Source organism: Melopsittacus undulatus, chromosome 10 (assembly GCF_012275295.1).
Source record: "Melopsittacus undulatus isolate bMelUnd1 chromosome 10, bMelUnd1.mat.Z, whole genome shotgun sequence".
Classification (NCBI taxonomy): Eukaryota; Metazoa; Chordata; class Aves; order Psittaciformes; family Psittaculidae; genus Melopsittacus; species Melopsittacus undulatus.
The window spans coordinates 23,769,633-23,788,147 of NC_047536.1; the positions used below are offsets into that span (position 1 = coordinate 23,769,633).

Genomic DNA, 18,515 nt, shown 5'->3' on the forward strand with positions numbered 1-18,515 from the left:
ACAGCAGGGCACACAGCTTGGTACCTAAACCTTTTAATCAGGAGGAGGAAGATGAATGGAAATAATGCAGCAAGAGTTTAACCCACAGTTAAACAGTTACCAGCTATCACTTGTCTTTCATAAGAAAACTAACTATTTGTAAAGCTCAGGAAAACACTGAGCACATAGCACAGAGCATGGCTTAGGACTGAGAGAAAGTGAGGGGTAGGTAAGTGCAAGACTTGGACTCAGTGTGGGAAATTGGGTATGACAGAGAAGAGGAACAGAAAACACAGAAATGGAGATTAAAAAATCATTGAAGCTAATAAGTAATATAGACTTCTGGTATTAAAGAGCTTATGAGTGGGAGAGATTCTATTAAAATGTGATTTTAATAGACTGAAAGACCAAGTGATTCATAGCCATGGAAAAGCTGAGTTTGAGTCAAGGATGTTCATGTTTGTCATTGAATGAAGGGAAAATACATCCTGCTAACCCTGCTCTGGAGGAGAAAACCTCCATTGGGGAGCTGTTGCCAGGGTCTGCAGTCTTGTTCTGCAGATGGAGCTGAGGCAGTTTGTGCTGTCTTCCCAAAGCACCAATAGCTCAGTAACAGAGCAAATAATAATAGATTCACCTGTGTTCTCAAAGTTTATTCAAAGATCAGTTTAACTGCACTTGATTCTGCTGTCTTCAGACAGCTTGCTTGACTTCCTTTCTTCTTTGATAGAGCTTCAGAGTTTTTTCCTTAGTTATAAAAAGACTGCCTAAAGAACAACTATGAACATCCCCCAAAAGCTCCATCATGCAGACAGCTACCACCACTGCTGTCACCCACTGGCTTTGTAGCCACTGCAGGGGTGCGCACAGCAGCTCATAGGCTCCACATGCACTTCCAGCTTCATGTCTCTCCTCTTCCAACCATAATGGGCAGAGCCATGTCCAGCCATGTGCAACATCTCGTGACATGGGAGTGTGGCACCCACAGTGTCCAGCTGGTGGGACCAGTGCAAGCAAGCTTAAGAGCGGGAGGAGCTGCCAGTTCCTGCACTAACAGCCTGGCTTCAGTCTCCTGGAAATGCATCATCTGTGGAATAAAATCCTGCCTTCAGCTGCCAGTCTCTCGATGAGGCTGAATTCAGTGTCAGCATCATGGACCCCTGTCCTGCGGAAGGCTCCGGACCAGCGGTTTTTCTCCCAGTAGTGGTGCCAGTTCCCCTTGGTGTCTGCTCCGAAACCAAAGACGGAGACCTGTGCAAGGCAGCAAGACCCACCGCTGCAGGGCACTGGGCTGGAGCACACACACACAAGCAATGGTGGCCTGGCAGCAGCACCCAGCCCTGTGGGTGCACTCATACTCACCTGCTGGCAGGCATGCAGGGCAAAGAGCAGGGCTGTGAAGCCGGTGGAGGGGTATCGCCCGTGGTGCTGAGTCCAGTTGTCATGGATGTACTTAAGGAAAGCTGGGCTCAGGATCAGCACCTGAGTGGGGAGTGGAGGAGCCATCAGGTGCTCACCATGCTGTGACAGGACAGCCCCTACCACCAGTGTGGCTCCTGCTCACTGGCTCTGCTCACAGCCAGCTGAAAACCAAGCCTGGGCTCTGCCCAGGCAGCTCTGAGTGCCCCATAGGAGCTGGAACCCTTACCTTGTTTCTGTCTGCTTTGATGAACCGTTTCACTCTTGTGTATGTGCTGCAAGAGCCAGAGGACAGCAGTGATCAGTGAGCACTCCTACTGCTGGGGCCTGCTTTGGAGGCAGTTCTCCAGTGGGGACAGCCACCATCCCACCCATGCCCACAAACTGCAGTACAGAGGGATGCAAGGACTCTCACACAAGGGCCTTTTGGTCTCATCAGGACCATAGTGCTCCACTGAGGCACCAGGGTCTCCAGGACCACCCCACACCATCCTCAGGGGCTCCAGCACAGTACATGCTGTCCCCCAGGGCCAACGCACTGTGTGAGCTCTCCAGTGGAGAAGGCGCTGGCCACCCACTGCAGGTCCAGTGGCTTGAAGGGGACGAGGATGAGGTGGACGCCAGGCTCAAGGTCCACTGCACTCTCTGGATACATGAAGTGATGGGTTGTTCTCATGCCAACATCCAGCTCAAAGCCAGCAATCTTTGCCCTGTTCATTCTGGAGGACAACAGAAAGGCACATCCTAAAGCAAAGGTACGTGCCCCACTGGTCCCAGGCTGCCAGTCCCACCAGGCAAGGATATCGGGTCACCCTGGCCAGCAGCAAAGAGGGGACATGGGTGACGCAGGATGGCTGGAGACTGAGCATGCCAGGGTCCTGGGAAGGCAGAGAGCCCAAACCCTTCAGGTGACCCACCTCAGCACCCAGTCGTGTGCATCAATCCGCAGCCCATGGCCCGAGTCCTTCAGCCACCTGGAGTTCCCCACCACCGCACAAGTCCTGCAGTGATTTGGGTCCCACAAGCTGCCGGTTGGAGCTGGAAGCACAGTGAAGAGCTGCCAAAGTATGGCCTGGAGCTGGACACCCCTCGATGGACCCTGCAGTGTCTGTGGGGGGAAAGGGCAGAGACAAGCAGCATCAGGCCCTGGCCAGTGCCCTGAGAGTGGGGGGAGCCCTGCTCCTCGCAGCAGAGTTCTGGGAAAAGCAAAGAAAAACCCAATGGGATGGTAGGAAAAAGGTGCAGGACAGCTCTGAGATGGTGTGGGAGGACAGTGAATCCTTGCACCAGCTTTGTCCCTGCTTTTAATCTTGGTCCTGCCCATCACAGGCAGACCAGGGAGAGCCCTGATCTCCTGCCTGAGCCAGTACTCACCAGCCACCACTGAACCACGTCGGAGGGGAGCTCATGAGCTCTGCCTGTCAGCAGAGGCCCCATGGTCCTGTTGTAGCGGGCATTGAACCACATGGAGCCGTTGGTGCTGGTGGTGCAGTAGGCAGCAGGGGCATCAAGGTGGGAAGGAGCCTGAGGGAAGGGGCTGATGCCACCCCTGGGGGCTTGGAAGCATTGCCACAGGACCAGCAGCAAGCACAGGGCCAGCACCACCTGCATGCGCCTCTGGCACAGCATCCTCACACCATCTGCAGTGAGATGTCACAGGGATCAGTTGCAGTAGCACCACTGGACCCCTTCCCACCCATCCTTCCTGCCCAGCCTCCCAGGACATTCATGGCTGCTCACCAGTACTGCAGGAGTCTGAATTAGTCTGGTTCTCATTTCCTTTTCAAACAAACAGGTTTATTGCTGTGCTCTGCTTCTGGCACTGCCATAGTTACCTAGTCTGGGCAGGGCTGGCTGGCAGCACATGCTGCACAGGGAGCTGCTCTTTGCCTGTGGCACTTCAGGATCTGCAGATTGACCCCTGAACAAGCAGCAAAGCATCATCACCTCTATTGCCAGCCAAACCCCTCCAGAGCAGCAGCACTCTGCCTATGGAGCAGCTCCTCTGCTGCAAAGCCCTGCCACCTTCTTCCACGCATACCAGCACCAGGGAGCAGCCTCTGGGCACAGAAGCCCCTTGGCCTCCCCACTGTGACTGTGCTGGTGGCAAATCACCCCTTCCTCAGCCTGGGGATTTACAGCTTCGAGGGTGCTGAACCATTGCCAGGAGGCAGGAACAGGAGGACTGTCTGCATGAACCTGTCTTAAATACCGTAATTATGTGACATTTCTGTTCTCCATCTAAAAACACTTAAGTAAACCTAAAGTTAGACTGAAAAAGGTGTTCTTGTCTTCAGGGAGTTCACAAAGTGCTCAGCCTCTCAGGACCTACCTCCTGTAGGCTAAGGAAAGCTTGAGGAGAAGGGATGTGGGGACAGCTTCCATTCTGGGGAGAGATGAAGCAGGAAGGGCGTCTCCTCTCTACTGGGGAAGCTGAAGGAGAGAAACCCACTCCTGCCTTTACCCTCTGCTCCCCCCAGTCGCCTGGGTGCCATGGGTCCTGCAGCACAGAGGTACCTGCTTGCCGTGGTGTCCAACCAACCACACTCAAACAGGAGCCACAGGACACACACCTGACAGCAAGGCTGCTGCTCTGGGTGCCCGAGCAAGGAGCAGAAGCAGGAGATGGCGAGGAGTGGTTGGATGATCCTGGGTCACCACAGCAGGTCGTGCTGCAAGCCTGCCCTTCCAAAACACAACCGAACTGACAGCTCTTCTTGAAGAGAAGCACAAACAAGTTATCACAACCACACCGGAAACACGGACACGGGTGCTCCTGAGCAGGAAGCAGCTATGAAATGTCATCTCCTCACCCGCAGGCTTGGGGGGACCCTCCAGGCCCCCCAGTGCCCTCTCTACTGGAGGCTGCATGGCCGGCGCCAGCAGCTCCATTAAATCCTGAGCCAGGGGACTCAGGCAGCACAGTGAATATTTCATGAAGCTCTTTGCAGTCACCATGCTTTGGGAGGGCAGAGCTCTGCCAGGCAGGGCTGAGCAGCCCATCCCCCTGTCTGTGCCCATGTGCAGCCCCTGCTCCATGGATGGGACCCACACCCCCATGACCGCTGAAACACCTCCTTCCCCCTGCCCCACGCTCACAAGTGCCCTCGCCCTGGGGTTCCCCAGCCCAGTGCCATCAACCACAAGCCACTGCTGCTGCCTCTGCCCCAAAGGATATTGCCAGGAGCTCCCCAAGCCCTGCAGCCAGGAAAGAGATCCCAGCCAAGTGTCCCCAGGTCCCCTCACCTTCCTGGAGGAAGCACTGCTGAGCAGGGCCGGGTGAAGGGGATGCTCCTGAGCTCTGCTGCCTCACCAGCACTTGTTGCAAGCTGCAAAATTCACCACAGGAAGAGGAAGTGTTGCACAATTACATGGCAGAAAACAGAGCCTCAGGGCGAGTGGCACAGTGATGTCAGAGCTGATGTCTCTCCTGCATGGTACTTGTCACCCTGATGCCCCAGCACAGCCCTAGCACACCATGGCAGCCACTGGTCCTGCTGGATTTGGATGCCCTGGCCATGTTCCCATTGCTGAATCAGGAAATTGATCATTGCAATATTCATCTGAGGGTGGGAGAAGCTGCATGGAATGGAAGTGCCCTCTTAGGTCTGAGGGTCACAGAATCGTGGAACACTTAGGGTTGGAAAAGCCCTTAAGATCATCCAGTTCCAACCCCCTGCCATGCAGGACAGGGACACCACGCGCTAGACCATGTCACCCAAGACTCTGTCCAACATGGCCTTGAACAGTGCCAGGGATGGAGCATCTCCTGCAGACACTGACACCAGCAATATGAAGGTCTCATTCAGCTGGTTTCTTTTCCTCACCTGAATGGAATTTGGGCTCAGAGAGGACAGAAAAAAGCTGTGAAATGTGCCTCAGCAATGGAGAAAACAGCCTGTGGAGAAAGGCCATGTGAGCTGAACTGTGAGTAATGATATCCAAGGGGAGGTCAGTCCTCTGCTGTCATGCCTGAGAGGAGGTTTGGTGCCTGAGGGAGAGTGGTGAAGAGGAAGGTGTAACATCTCAAACCAGAGCAGCCCCATGAAATACACAGCGCCGAAGAGACGGTGTTTAGTGGTAGCAGGCTCAAAGGACATCTCCATCATTGCTGGGGGTGAACAGGCACCAGAGGAGCAATGCCCTGAGCTGCATGAAAGCACATTTTCTGGAGCACAGACAGTGAAACCCAGGAGGGAGGAATTAGGGATTGCTCAGGCGCCACAGGGTGGTGCTGGCTCCACAGCACTGGCTCGTGTCTCATTTTATTTCTATTTCCCACCTAGCTGTTGCATCGGGAACAATAGCAGTTGGCAGTGCATGTCCAAACTCCAAATTCACTTGCAACTGCTTGAACTCGTAGCTGCAGATTGGCATTAATTTATCAGACCTTACTGTGTCAGTAATGTCATGTGAAAGAAAACTGCATTTAACAACTACTTATATTGCAATAGCATACACTGAGTGTGCTCAGCCCTCAGCAGAGGCCCCTTTCCCAGAGGTTTGTATGCCAGCTCCAGAGCCTCTGCCCCCAACTCCCCATCCTGCTCTGCTTGAGATGATGCATGAGCCAAGTTTGCCAGGTCTCTGTGGCTCACAGCAAACTCCCTGACTGACACTGCATGGTGAGCATGGTGGTTTCGAGCTCCCTGTGGGCAAAGGGGGAGTTAAAGCTTGTGTGTGTATTGAAGGATTTATCTTCTTTCTTTCAGACAGTCTCCAAGAGGAGGTTTGTGGAGGGAGCAGGGCAGTGGGTGCTGGTGGGATATGATTCTGTTGGAAGTGAGGAATGGTGGGAAGCAAACAGAAACTTCTGGGGCTGGATTTTTCAGCTACAGGGGAGCTGGGTTCTTCCCTGGGATTTGGGGTGGGGAGAGACAAATTCAGCCCATGTCTCCTGTGCGGTGGTGCAGGGCTCGATGCTCAAGACCAAAGGGCTGGTCTTAAAGTTGGGTGAACACCAGGCACTCTCGGAGGTGTGTGCAGTACAGCAGGAGCTCTGCACAGCTCCAGCTCTTCCTTTTGTGCAGGAACCACCCGCAAAACAGAAGGACTCCTGGGCAGAGGGAAAGTGTGGAAAAAAAGCCCCATGAGCTGAAATCCCACAGCACATGCTCCTGGAATAAAAGTCAGTAAATGCAGGGGGGGGAATTCCTACCCGTGCAGCAGCCATCAGATTCACAGGAACCGCGGGTATGTTTCAAATAGCTTTAAGTGGCTCAGTGTAATGGGACTGGTTTTATCCTTTTTGCCTAGGGGAGGGTTGAGCTTTATCCTGCCTTGTGAGCTTGAGAAATTTAGGTAACTAAATTTCTGTTCTTCAGGCTGATTTCCTCTCCTTTGGGTGCCTTCACGGGGTGGTTTCCTTCAATTTTTCCTTCTCTGGCACCATTTCAGTGTGTTCACCTGCCCTGCAGAGCTTCAGTCACTGTTGTCACAGAGGAGAGCAATGATGAAAATTGATCTTTTCTGAGCACATACCTGTTACTAAGGCTGATGCATAGAGGATCCTTCAGCCCTACTTTTGCTTTGGTTATGTGAGGAAGGGGGATGCTGTGCCAATAAGCTAAAACCCAGTTAAAGCCCAGCATTTCACTGGTCTGTAGCAGCTCTGCATCATGGACTCTTCCACAGAGATATTATCCAGGTGCCAAGGAGCAATCCATGGGAGAACAGGGATCACTTCACTCACTATCTCCCAATTCTTTCATGCTGTTTGCGCCAAGAGGCTTTTCTTAGCTGTGTCTCTGCTTAGAGGTTTTTAAGACATTGTTAATTCATCACTGAGTTTCCAAAAGTCTGCTGCTGGGAATACAGTTGGACCTCCTGTCCTGGTTTCAGCTATAACAGTCATTTTTCTTCCTAGTAGCTGCTGCAGTGCTGTGTTTCAGCTTTATCTGATAACAATACTGATTGATAACACACCGATGTTTTTAGTTGTTGCTAAGTAATGCTTATTCTGATCAAGGACTTTTCAGTCTCATGCTTTGCCAGTGAGGAGGAGCACAAGAAGCTGGGAGGGAGCAGAGACAGGACACCTGACCCAAACTAGCCAAAGGGATATTCCATACCACAGCACATCATGCCCAGTATAAAAGCTGGGGGGAGTTGGCTGGGAGGAGCCTATTGCTACTCATGTCGGGCTGGGTATTGGTTGGCAGGTGGTGATCAATTGTGTTGTGCATCATTTGTGTTTCCTGAGCTTTCATTTCTTCTCTTGCTTTTCCCTATTATTGTTATTGTTGGTATTCTTTCTATTATCACTATGTTTTACTTCATTTTAGTTATTAACTAAAGTTAATAGCAGATCAAGGTGAGTGAGCAGTTCTGTGGCACTGAGTTACTGGCTGGGTCTAAACCAGCTCCCCGTGTGTGCATCTTCCCTCCTCCCATCCTGCTGCACTTTCTGCAGCAAGCATCCCTTGTACTTCAGCAGCAGGAAGCTGACAGCATCACAACAAAGTGGGAAAACCCCTTTTTATCCAGATAAGTATCAGTGTAGAGCCCAGGGTCTCTCTGATGCTCATGCAAAAGCTCCTCCTGGCAGTGCAGGCAGGAGCACTGTGTTATCCTGCCCACACCATCACTCCATGTTCCAGCTCCTGACCATGAGCTGAGCCTCTGCTTTACAAATGAGTGTGAAAAAAACCTGTGAGCCTAACACAGCTTCCCAGGAAGTTATTCTGCAGCCTCTGCAGATGAACTCACTTTCTCCTTAACTTAAGGCCTGGGTAAAGAACTAATTATTTGGACCTAAGCTTAAATCTGTTTCCACAGAGATGTATTTGTGACTCTTGCCAGCTTTCCCCTAGAGTATTACAACCTCATTTTGCTCTTCATGAACTTCTGCTGAGGTGTAAAATAACAACAATATTGAGCACTAAAATCACTGAAGGATGGATTAAATTATAATGCAACCAGTCCGAAAGACCCTCTGTCTGCAATCAGCAGCATTAGACTGTCCTGGGAGTGGGCAGCCTGTGCGGGATCACCCAGCCAGGCCAGACACTTTGTCTTCATCATGAAACTGCATTTCTTGGGCAGAGAGATTACTTCATCAGCTGCCAAGTGTGTTCCACTGGTGCCTTGGCATCACCCTGCCTAGGCCAGAGCTCACTCTAGGAAAAGCTACATAAACCCATAACAAAACAAGAGAGAGATGGCAATGCATATTTTAAGGTCTACAACACATTTCCAGGGAGGGATTGCTTCCAACTTGCTATCTATGTGTGGACATTAAATCACAACTTGAGAAGCAAGCCCCGTCTGGGGGCTGTTAATGTGTGTTAGCATAGGATTTAGCATAGCAGGGCTCCAATCCCACTGAGACTTTCAAGAATAAGCTCCTATTAATAACTAGGACACAGCCCAAGGGATGATTTTCAGGCATTTGAAATACCCTGGACCACAGCCTTGCAGCCCTCTCACAGCCTGGGCACAGGGCTGGGTCCTGCCATGCTCCCTGTCCTGCTGAGCCCTTCACCCTGGGGTCCAACACTGCTCCTCCATTCACCCCGTGTTACCATGCCTTGCTTGCAGGGAAAACAAGGTTTATTTCTCCATCAGTGGCTCTGGGCTCTGGTGGGATGCTGGCTGGTAACCTCATAGGAAATAAGTTGTTTCACAAGTGCCAATGCAAAGAGACATTGGGTTCCTCATGGTTCCTTGTAGCTGGCTGTAAATCCTCTTGGAGGTTCTGTCCTTGTTCAGGGCATGTTTAAGGTCACTGCCATGGAGAAACATTTTTGCCTATATAAATTCTTGTTTATCTGCTCCTTGAATGAAGTGTCTGAGCTGACAAAGCTCTTCTTTGGTCCCTTATTTGTCACAAAAAGTGCAGGGACTTAACTCTCTGACTGTGTTTAATTTAGCTGTTCCTCATCAATGAGTTCAGTGATCCATGCAGAGCAGAAGGGAAGCAGGAAAGGGAATGCCGGCATCACAGGGGTGCTTTTCCTTAGAAACCCTGTTAAAAAGACAGCTCCTTTCTGGAGAAGAGCCAGTGTTGCCCTCTGCTCCATGCTTAGCCCCAAAAGGAGCCTCAGCGTTATTCATCTGTGCTTATTAGGATGCTTTGAGAAAAGTGATCCTTGAGGATCCTGCCCTGCAGAAGGCAGGCTGTGCCTGGCCTTGGCCCTTTGGCTGCTCATCTATGTTGTCCTGAGGCAATGAAATGGAGAGTTTCTCTTAAAAAAAAGCCTTCTTCTGCTTTGGCTTAAGTCTGTAGGTTTACTGCAGCCTCTCCCAAGAAGGAAGGAGCCCAGATGAAGGAGCACATAGTACCAGCTTCCGTCTGGGGAGGGGTGGCATGGCCGTGGCTCCTGCAGTGACTGGACATAGCTTCCGTTTATCTGTAGTCTCACTTTATTTTTTATTTGCTAAGTCTGGTTGAAAAGTTTTTTGGTTTCTTTTTTTTTAGGGCTGTTTTGGGCTTGTGTTGTAATGTATTTGTTTGTGAAAAGGTTGCTGAACTGAAAAGGTGTTTTCTTTGCAAAATGGGAAGTTGAGTGGGTCCCCTGTTCTGCTGCACATGCAATTGCCTCAGTGCCACCAAGGTCCTTCTGCAAAGTGTTAAGAACAAAGAGAGGTGACAAGCAGCAAGCTGAAGCAGGACAAATGGAAACCCAACATGCCCAGTGAAATGTTCAGTAAACTATTTTGAGCAAGGAAAAGGTTGTTCCTCTTCTATTTATTATAAGGTTTGGAAGCGAGGCACTGCCTAATTGCAGATGGCTAAATACCTGTGGTAAAGCCGTACTTTCTATTTGCACACTTCCTTGCATTAAGACAGGGGAAGATGAGAATAATACTTCTGATCAGAGGCACTTAGGTAACAGAAGTGTTCTGTACATGCATGTTTTCCTACTCTGATGTACTTAGGAGCGTATTCAGTCAGGGCTGGTAGCTGGGGTGTTGCACAGCACATGGTCGTGGTGGCATCTCACTTGGGCACACCCTCCTGGGGAGCTGAGGTAATGGAGATTTCATGTCAGCCTTGTCCCGGGTCCCCCGAGCCAGCACGGTCGCTGCACTGCAGCGATGTGTGCTCGTTCTGGGATGGGTATTTGCTGTTGACTGCATGTCATTTACAAGGGCACAAATGTAATGTCAGAAGAAACCACTTTGGTAATGTACTCAAAAGTTAAATATTTTATGCAGTACCATAGTAATGTGATGTATTTCCTCCTTGACATACTTTGTTTTTTCCTGAGGTCTGGGATTCGGGGCTGTTTGTAGAGCTTGATTCTTACATCCTCTCTTCCCCAGAGTCTTGTGTGCCTTTTTCTCAAGATGCCGAATTTCTTTCTGTCCCTACAAAATGCTAAAAGCAACTCAGTTCCCAGAAAAAAAGTTAATTCTGATTATACAATGGTTATTGTTTTAAGCTCTTGGGATCAATAGTACTATATTAAAGCAATGTATTTGCTCCTTCTCAAGGTGTGATGTGAAAGGAGATTCATGATGATAAATGTTTGGCAGGGACCCAGCTGGGGAACAGCTAGACGACACAGGCCAGTGAGTCTTCACATAGATATATAGACATATATGTCTGCTTTGCACTTACTGGTACCCCAGCTGTAAAAACTGGGTGATGACGGACTGCCTTAGCAACTTCCGCATAGGCATTTGCAAGACAGTGTGCACTCTGGAAAGTTCAGGCTGTAAACCAAGGATATAAAAAGTATCCAGCATCTTTAAGTAATCAGCAAAGCCTTTGCCTTTGACCAAACCTGAAGCACTTACATAGGACCAACATCATGGTCTCATCAGCACAAGACATTGTCAGCAGTGTCTGGCACTGGATTTTATCCCACCCCATACATTCACCTGGGGAAAGCTGTCTGGGATATGGCAGGACACCTTATCCCCACCTTGCTTGTGCCACAGAGGTTGATGATAGGATGTTAAACCCCTGATGCAAAGGGCTGGGTATTGTGTGCAGAGCAACAAGCACTCACACTGCATTTTTGCAGAGGACTATAAATGCTCTTGCATTACCTGGCGGTTACATTCCAATCAATATGGTTTTCACAGACCAGGATTAGTTATGTTACCTTTTGTACTCCAAGGTAACTCAAAGTACTTCATAAAGTAATGAGTTCAGCTATAGATAGCACAGGTTAATGGCATGGCCATTATGTGCTCAGGGATAAAGCTTCCATGCAGCCTCAGATATTATAAATCTAGTTTATTAAGAATGGAAATATTGACAGAGACCCGATTCTGCCTTATTCCTTCTGCAGCCTCCCAGGGATTTTTGACAATCCACTTCTGGCAGCTTCCAGCACGGATAGAGAGACTTTAATCTCTCAGAGGAAAACTGCTATTCTGGGGTGAGCATTAACCCATTGATTTATGTTTGCAAACATTTGCAAGTGTTTGGAGGCTAAAAGGGAGCCAGGATAATCATAAACCAGAGGGGCTGCACTAATTCTTCAAACCAAGAGAGGTTTGAAGTACTTTGAACTGATGGTGGCCAGACTGGCCAGCCCAGCTCTTCATCCTTGCCCTCTGATCTCCCATCCTGAGCATTGTGCCCTGCTGCCCAGCTCAGTTTAACAGTGGCTGGGTGCTAGGTGATGATTCTTTGATATCTTTGTTACCAGATTTAAGGTAGATCCTGCTCCTCCCTGTTAGCTAGAGAGGGGCAGATTCCCTTATGCTGCAGGTGGAAACGGCCCTTCCTAAAGCAACTGGTCCACTAATTAATGCAAACCCATGGTCTTACTTGAAGCAAAGTTTTCCCTTCTAACCCTGTCAACTGAGCACAGCTCACCAAAGCCCCCAGGCATTTCAGAAAAGCTTTGGGGTCATTTGGGTTAGGCTGGATTAAAAGGTGGATGAAAGATGTTGACCAAGACATCCCTTTTCCCACTCCTTTTATCTCCATCAAGAGGGGGCTGAGTGGGCAATGGCAGGGAGGGCAAACTTATCAGCAAGCATTGCAGGAAGAACCCAGGAATATCCAGGAGGTTGCATTGGACTTATTTTACAGCCCTTGCTATGGCACAGGGCCCTTGTTGTTGGGTTGGAGGCATGCTAGATTGCAGCCCAGCCCTCATGTTCCCCACAGCCACTTCCTGCTGCTGTCTCCCCACTTGCAGAAGAGCGTTGCAGCAAAAAAAAAGAACCTAAAAAAGAGTATTCTCATTAAAGGAAGAAGGTGGGGAAGGGGGGGGGGGTGTGAGGTGATGAGCAGGGAGGTGGATTGTGCTGTGGTGCTGAGTGTGGAGAAGCTGTACTTTGATCATTGAGAGGGGAGGGGGGAAAATCCCACAGCTCTCTCAGGAGAAAGCATTTGTTGGTGTGAAATGATGCCACAAAGGCCCTTGTATGCCTGTGGCTCAGTCCCTGCTCGGGAACTGATCTGGTCCCAGCTCTCAGGCTCCATTGTTCAGGATGGGAACATCTGACCACCCTCTCCTTGACTTGCAGCGCCCTCCCTGCTCTGCAGTGACCTGCACATCTTTATTGTGTCATTAATTCTGTCCCCCCATGCCCAGGATCTGCCCAGGTGGGAAAGGAGAACATCTTAAATAACACCCCAAACATCGCTGCTTTCATCTGAGCAGAAGTGCAGCACCCATGTGAGTGCTGGTCCCTTTGGGAGTCTTTGGGTACCCTTGTCCTAGGTGCCTTTCCGTTTACACTGGGATTATGAGGGATGCTGCTGCTCTGGCTCATGAGTATTTATGGCATGGTGCTGCTGTGGCTGGAAAGAGAAGTGCTGGGAGTATTTTCTAGGTAACTGGTCAAAGCTGTCTATGTGTTCCAGTGTCCCCTGTCTGTCCCACACACATCTCAGTCCTTTGATGCACTTTCGACCCTGCTTGGAAAAAGGAGAGTGATTACTGCACAGTACAGCTGTCCATGAGGTCTTCTTCACGATTAATATTTTTACTATTACTAATAGTACTATTAATACTATTAATGCTATTAATGTTATTACTATTACAACAACAACAAAAGAAGCCAAAGCTCAGTCTCAAGGCTCCTGTTAGCACCAGTACATATTAGCACTGGGCAGAAGGGAAGCTGGGCATTTTCTCAGTTGAAGCACTCTCCTGCTCACACACAGGACCTCTGAGCATCAGTAGTTACAGCCGTGTGAATTGTTCTTTATAGATGGAATTGAATTTGCAAATGAGACAGCTTCATCAGTGGTTAATAAAAACCTAATGCTTCCTCTGTTTTGACAATAGTATAGTATTACATAGAAAGTTTTGTTTGGTCTTTTTTGTGTTACCTAAAACTGCTTATGTGCCTCTTAACTCTGGTTTTGGTTAAAAAAACCTGCTGTCTTTAAAAAGATGTGTATATATGTGGGAAATTGTGTGGGTAATGCAGATGCTTTAGTCTGAACAACAAAGTTCAGTTATTTAGTTAATGAAGGAAAAAAACATAATCCCCATGTGCATTGGTTTGATCTGAGCCAAATTCTACTGCAAATTATGGCATCTGCCTTTGACTTGAGAGAAGAAAACCTAGCCAACCCAAGCAGCTATAATAATAACTGTAACAGTAATTGTTATTATTTTTAATTTTGGTACAGAAGTCCATGGATTTAGGGGAGGGTGGCTGTTTCCATCAGCTTAGTAAAACTATTCACAGTGGTCAAAGTTAAGCACGCAGCTAAACCATTTGAGGAACAAGAATCTCTGCAGGCAGGTAAGAGCCTAATAATGTGATGATGAGGGCCCAGACTTCCACAGGTAGGTAACAGAAACTAATATTTGTGATGCAAGAGTCTTGCATTATTCAGGAGTTAAAGATGATTCTAAGAAAGAGAGCAGCTTGAGAATTAGCAAAACTAGCAATAAAATATTCTTAGCTGACTCCAGGGAAAAGGAAATTGCCATGTACAGGATTTGCATTCATCTTAATGTTTATTAAAAATGAGACAGCATTGCTTTTCCTTGCACTCAGCTGGAATAGCTCCACATCCTGCTGGAACTGTGTGTCCTTCCTGGCCCCTGATCAGCTCCAGGACCTGATCAAATCTGTCACTACTCATGTGGGTTGTTGTTGGGGTGAGGGTGATGGGAACCCAACCAGCCACTCAGGCCATGCAGGAAGATGTGTGCTGCTGCCAGTGCTAATCGCATGGCTTTGCTTCTGCCTGCGCAGAGAAGATGGAGAAATACAACTGGGAGCAGCCAGCTCAGGCTTCCTCCTCTGGGCATCAGCTGGCCCAGAGTGCTGGGTCATTCCCTAAACATTTTTAAACCATTCCTGGCAGCAAAAGGACTGGCTGCTCTTGGGAGTGCTGCAGCTCACATGCAGAGCTGCAGAGCAGCGAGCAGGGGAAGGGGCTGAATGTTCTGGTGCAGCAGCCATGGGGACTACCAATGTGCTAGTAAAGACCCTAGAATGTGCCTGAATTGCACTAACACGCTAAGATCTTGTGTTGCAGGAGCAAAATCACCACCTAACTGATGTGCACCAGCAGTTCGGTGCAGGACAAACATGTCTGCATGGGGGTGTGGGAGGAATTGCTACTTGAAACAACAAGGGCTGGGGGCAAAGACATACTTCTTGCTGTAAGGAATTAAAGACACACACAGAAGCACCCAAGACCTCCCAGACTCCCACTGGTGTCTGCACATGTAAGACTCACACCTGCCACCAGGCTACCATTTACCAGTCACTGCAAGGGTGTGTAAGTGTGACATTAGTGATGAATGAGCTGGGATGGGCATGTGGGGAAGGAAAAGGAAATAAGAAACATGAAAATAATAAACAAACTAAAAAAGCAATTGAGACTATTCAAAAGGGGGACTTTATTTTTATTACACTGAAGCCAGACGTCAGTGCACCAGTTCAGCTTTGATACACAATAAATCAGCAAACCCGTCACTCAGTTTGGAAACCAAGATTGCAGTGGCACTAAAAACACACTGAAAACATTGACTTTCTTCCTTTTTTTTTTCTTTTTTTTCCTCATTTGTTTTTGGTACAAAAATGGTACAAACGACAATACAAAAGATTTGTGCTGTTGACGGTTACAAAAAAAGGTTTTTGAACTGGGTTAACGGATGCAAACTGCTTTTGCGCTTCAGCGTGAATACAGCAGAACGGCAGAAGTCTTCCTTGAGAACAACCACAGTCATGCGGGCTGCTACACAGCTTCTCCATCGGAAAAGGAAACATGCAAAATCAGAATTGAAAGAAGAGAAAGTGCTTCAGTTACACATCTATATGTTCTTGTTGCTTTTTGCCTCTATTTGATTTGTAGCTTCAAGCACTAACTACATTATGTACACAGGGTGTGAGCAATTGCTTATGGGGTTGGTGTGTACTAGAAAGAACTTTTATTTTCCCCGTGGAACTGAGTTAACTCCGTGTGGGAGACACCTATGTTGTCTAGCTGCTGTTTTAAACATATGCATTCCTTGTTATACAGCATTCCCCCCTACCCCCCTTTTTTTTCACACTTAAATGAAGAGCTCCAAGACATCACAATAAAAGTCCCATATTTTACCTTTAATATGTTTTTTTTTGAGACTAAACGAAGTTGCAATCTTGGCATATTGTGTTGTACAGACCCTGCACTGACCAATGCTGTTCTCCAATGCCTGACCATCTACCCTATGCAAAGCAGTTGCAGATGTACAGCCATTTCCTAGAGTCCCACTTATTCCTGGAGGCTGGATTTGGACACAACTACCCCTACACCCAATATGAGAGAGGCTGAAAGTGGCTCAGTTGCAGGTGAGTGAACTCCCCACCACCATCTTACATCCACCAATGGCATTGCCTGGTCCAACAAGAAAGGAAAGAAATATAAAATATGGAAAAATGCAAACCCAGAAGCCAAACTATGACTAGCACATAGGACACCTAGAACAGACTTGCCTATTCACTGTCATTAATTACCTGCTGAGTCTCCTCGTTGCCTTGCAAAGCATTTCCTTCTCTGATGCTTTCCCTGTTTACAGGCTACATAACAAATAGGCTGCACTGAGGTGTGGGGCATACTCTGCCAGCATTGGACCTGCATGATCCTTGGCTTGGTGATGTGCAGTTTTCATGCCTAGGAGGTATCCAATGTGCCCCAATGCCCTGGCAGTTCACTGTCCCCACCCCTTAGCGTGGAGAGCTCTTGTGGTGTCCCCTGGCACTGCTATGGGCTATGGTGGTGACAGTGGCATTTGGGAATGGGCTCCCTTCCACCTGCCTGAAAGCAAGTCCTTCCCCACTGCTGCATGGTGTGCAGAGTGGGGACTTCCACGTGTGGGCACAGCTTCTTTAATTAGTTTAAGTTTAATGCTTTAGTTTAAATTTGTTGGAGAGCAAGGATTCTGGTCTCAATGCATTAACCACTTCTGTGACCTGAATTGTACCTTCAGAGTTGCTGTTTCCCCAGCCTGGCTCCTTGTAAGCCACTGTCACCTCCAGAGGTGAATGGCAATGGCGAATGAGGATCAGAGTGGGAGGACAGAGCACTGACGCAGTCACCTTTTCAGTGGGGTCCCTTGGATTAATGTCAATTTTCTTAGCTGGATTATAATCTGTACATAGTATTGACAAGCAAAAATGTTTGCAAGCAGTGATCTATTTTCATTGCTGGATGTGCTCCTCGCTTACCTTCTGCTGTTCCCACTGTGAGGAAAGGGGTCTGATACTGCTGTTTACTTGGGTGGTTGTAAAGCTAAGTGATGGAGGGAGGAGGAGGACGAAGAGGGAGAGGAAGAGGAGGAGGAGGTCCTGTAGAGGGAGACTGAGCAGAACTGGCTCAAAAGACAATAAACTAGTTGGTTTGATTTATGGGCTTTTGGAGTTGGAATGGCTGGATTGCAAATGCTGCAGAAAAAATATCTGATTAAAAAAAATGGAAATAGGTTGATTTATTTTTAGTTACTCAATCCGTTTTGTTTGACTAAAGTTGCATAAATGTTCTTAAAAGCCCAAAATGTTTAGACAAGCTGATGTCTGATAATATCTCCTTCATGGCCAAGTGGCTCCTGTCACTGTGTGGCACATCCCCGTGGGTGAGAGCAGGGCGATGCTGACCAGCCCCTTCAGCCCCACAGCAGCCATCCCGCACTGCTGCCACTCCCTTCCCTACCTGAAATCCATCACATCAGCCAAAGCCGCAGAAGACAGCAGGCACCAAACGCTCTGAAGCAGGGACTTTGCTACTGCTTTTGGGTAAACGGTATCAGGTAGATAGCATAGCTTGGCTTGCAGCAGAGACCCATCTGGCATCATGGGATCCACATGAGCTTCCCAGGAGCCACGTGGAGCTGGTAGGCAGCAGCAGCAGCAACCCAATGGATGGAGAACCATCAGCATCACCCCAGCCCTTGATCCGCGTCCTTCTCTGGAGTTGGAGATGACGTTATGGTGATGGACACAAAACACTGGCGGGTAGTCATCAGCAAGAAACACTAAATGCATTTTTATTATTCACTACTTCTGCTGTGACCAGGCAGCTTCTGTGAGGGTGCAAAGCCTAGATGGTGAAATATTCCATCCTGTGGCTTTTCAGAAAGAAAGGGGAAGAATCAAGCCTGCCCATAGGTAGAGAGCAGTGGCTCAAGGCAATGCAGCCCACCTGTGCCAGCCGGCTGAGGACAAAGGCTGTGAAGTTTATTGAGAGTGGCCAGGAGGAGGTGGACAGAATGTGGCAGAAGCAAACTAAGACTTTCATAATGGTCACAAAAGCAACTGAGTTCTCAACAATGGAACAGGAATTTGGGAAGGCATCAGGTGCCAGCAGTTTACCAGGCACTGTACTTCATTCTGGCTGAGGCATGTGCTGTGTGGCACAATGTCCTCGCCTTGCTGCTGCCAGCAGCGCCGTCCCTCTCCTGAGGCCCAAGCCATCAATTCCTGCTTCCTCAAGAACTTGGGTGAGAGAGTTGTGAAAGGACAAACTGTCCCATCGACTGACTGACCAGGACAAAAAGAAAGATTGCATCCTTGATAGTTATTTACATACTGGTAACGTTGGAGTCCCCTTGGGCAGACTTTTACCACATTCCACTTCATACAAGACACATTTCAAATGCTCATTAATTTACAGAAATTGCATTTTATAGAAAATATGATACAATGAAATATAAAATGCACCAGGAGCATTTCAAAAATCTATAGAGACGATCTTGCAGCCT

General features: G+C 48.5%; 1 protein-coding gene across 1 annotated transcript; it reads right to left on the minus strand.

Annotated features, from left to right (window-relative positions):
* Positions 1-519: 519 nt before the first annotated feature.
* LOC101872563 (CMP-N-acetylneuraminate-beta-galactosamide-alpha-2,3-sialyltransferase 2-like) lies at positions 520-3,027 on the minus strand. The gene is made up of 6 exons (XM_005147589.2): positions 2,773-3,027; positions 2,316-2,506; positions 1,938-2,117; positions 1,628-1,673; positions 1,342-1,461; positions 520-1,230 (listed from the first exon to the last, which is right to left on the minus strand). Exons 1-6 carry the CDS (start codon positions 3,025-3,027, stop codon positions 1,063-1,065), a joined length of 960 nt encoding a protein of 319 aa, XP_005147646.1. The 3' UTR covers positions 520-1,062.
* Between the last annotated feature and the right edge of the window lie 15,488 nt (positions 3,028-18,515).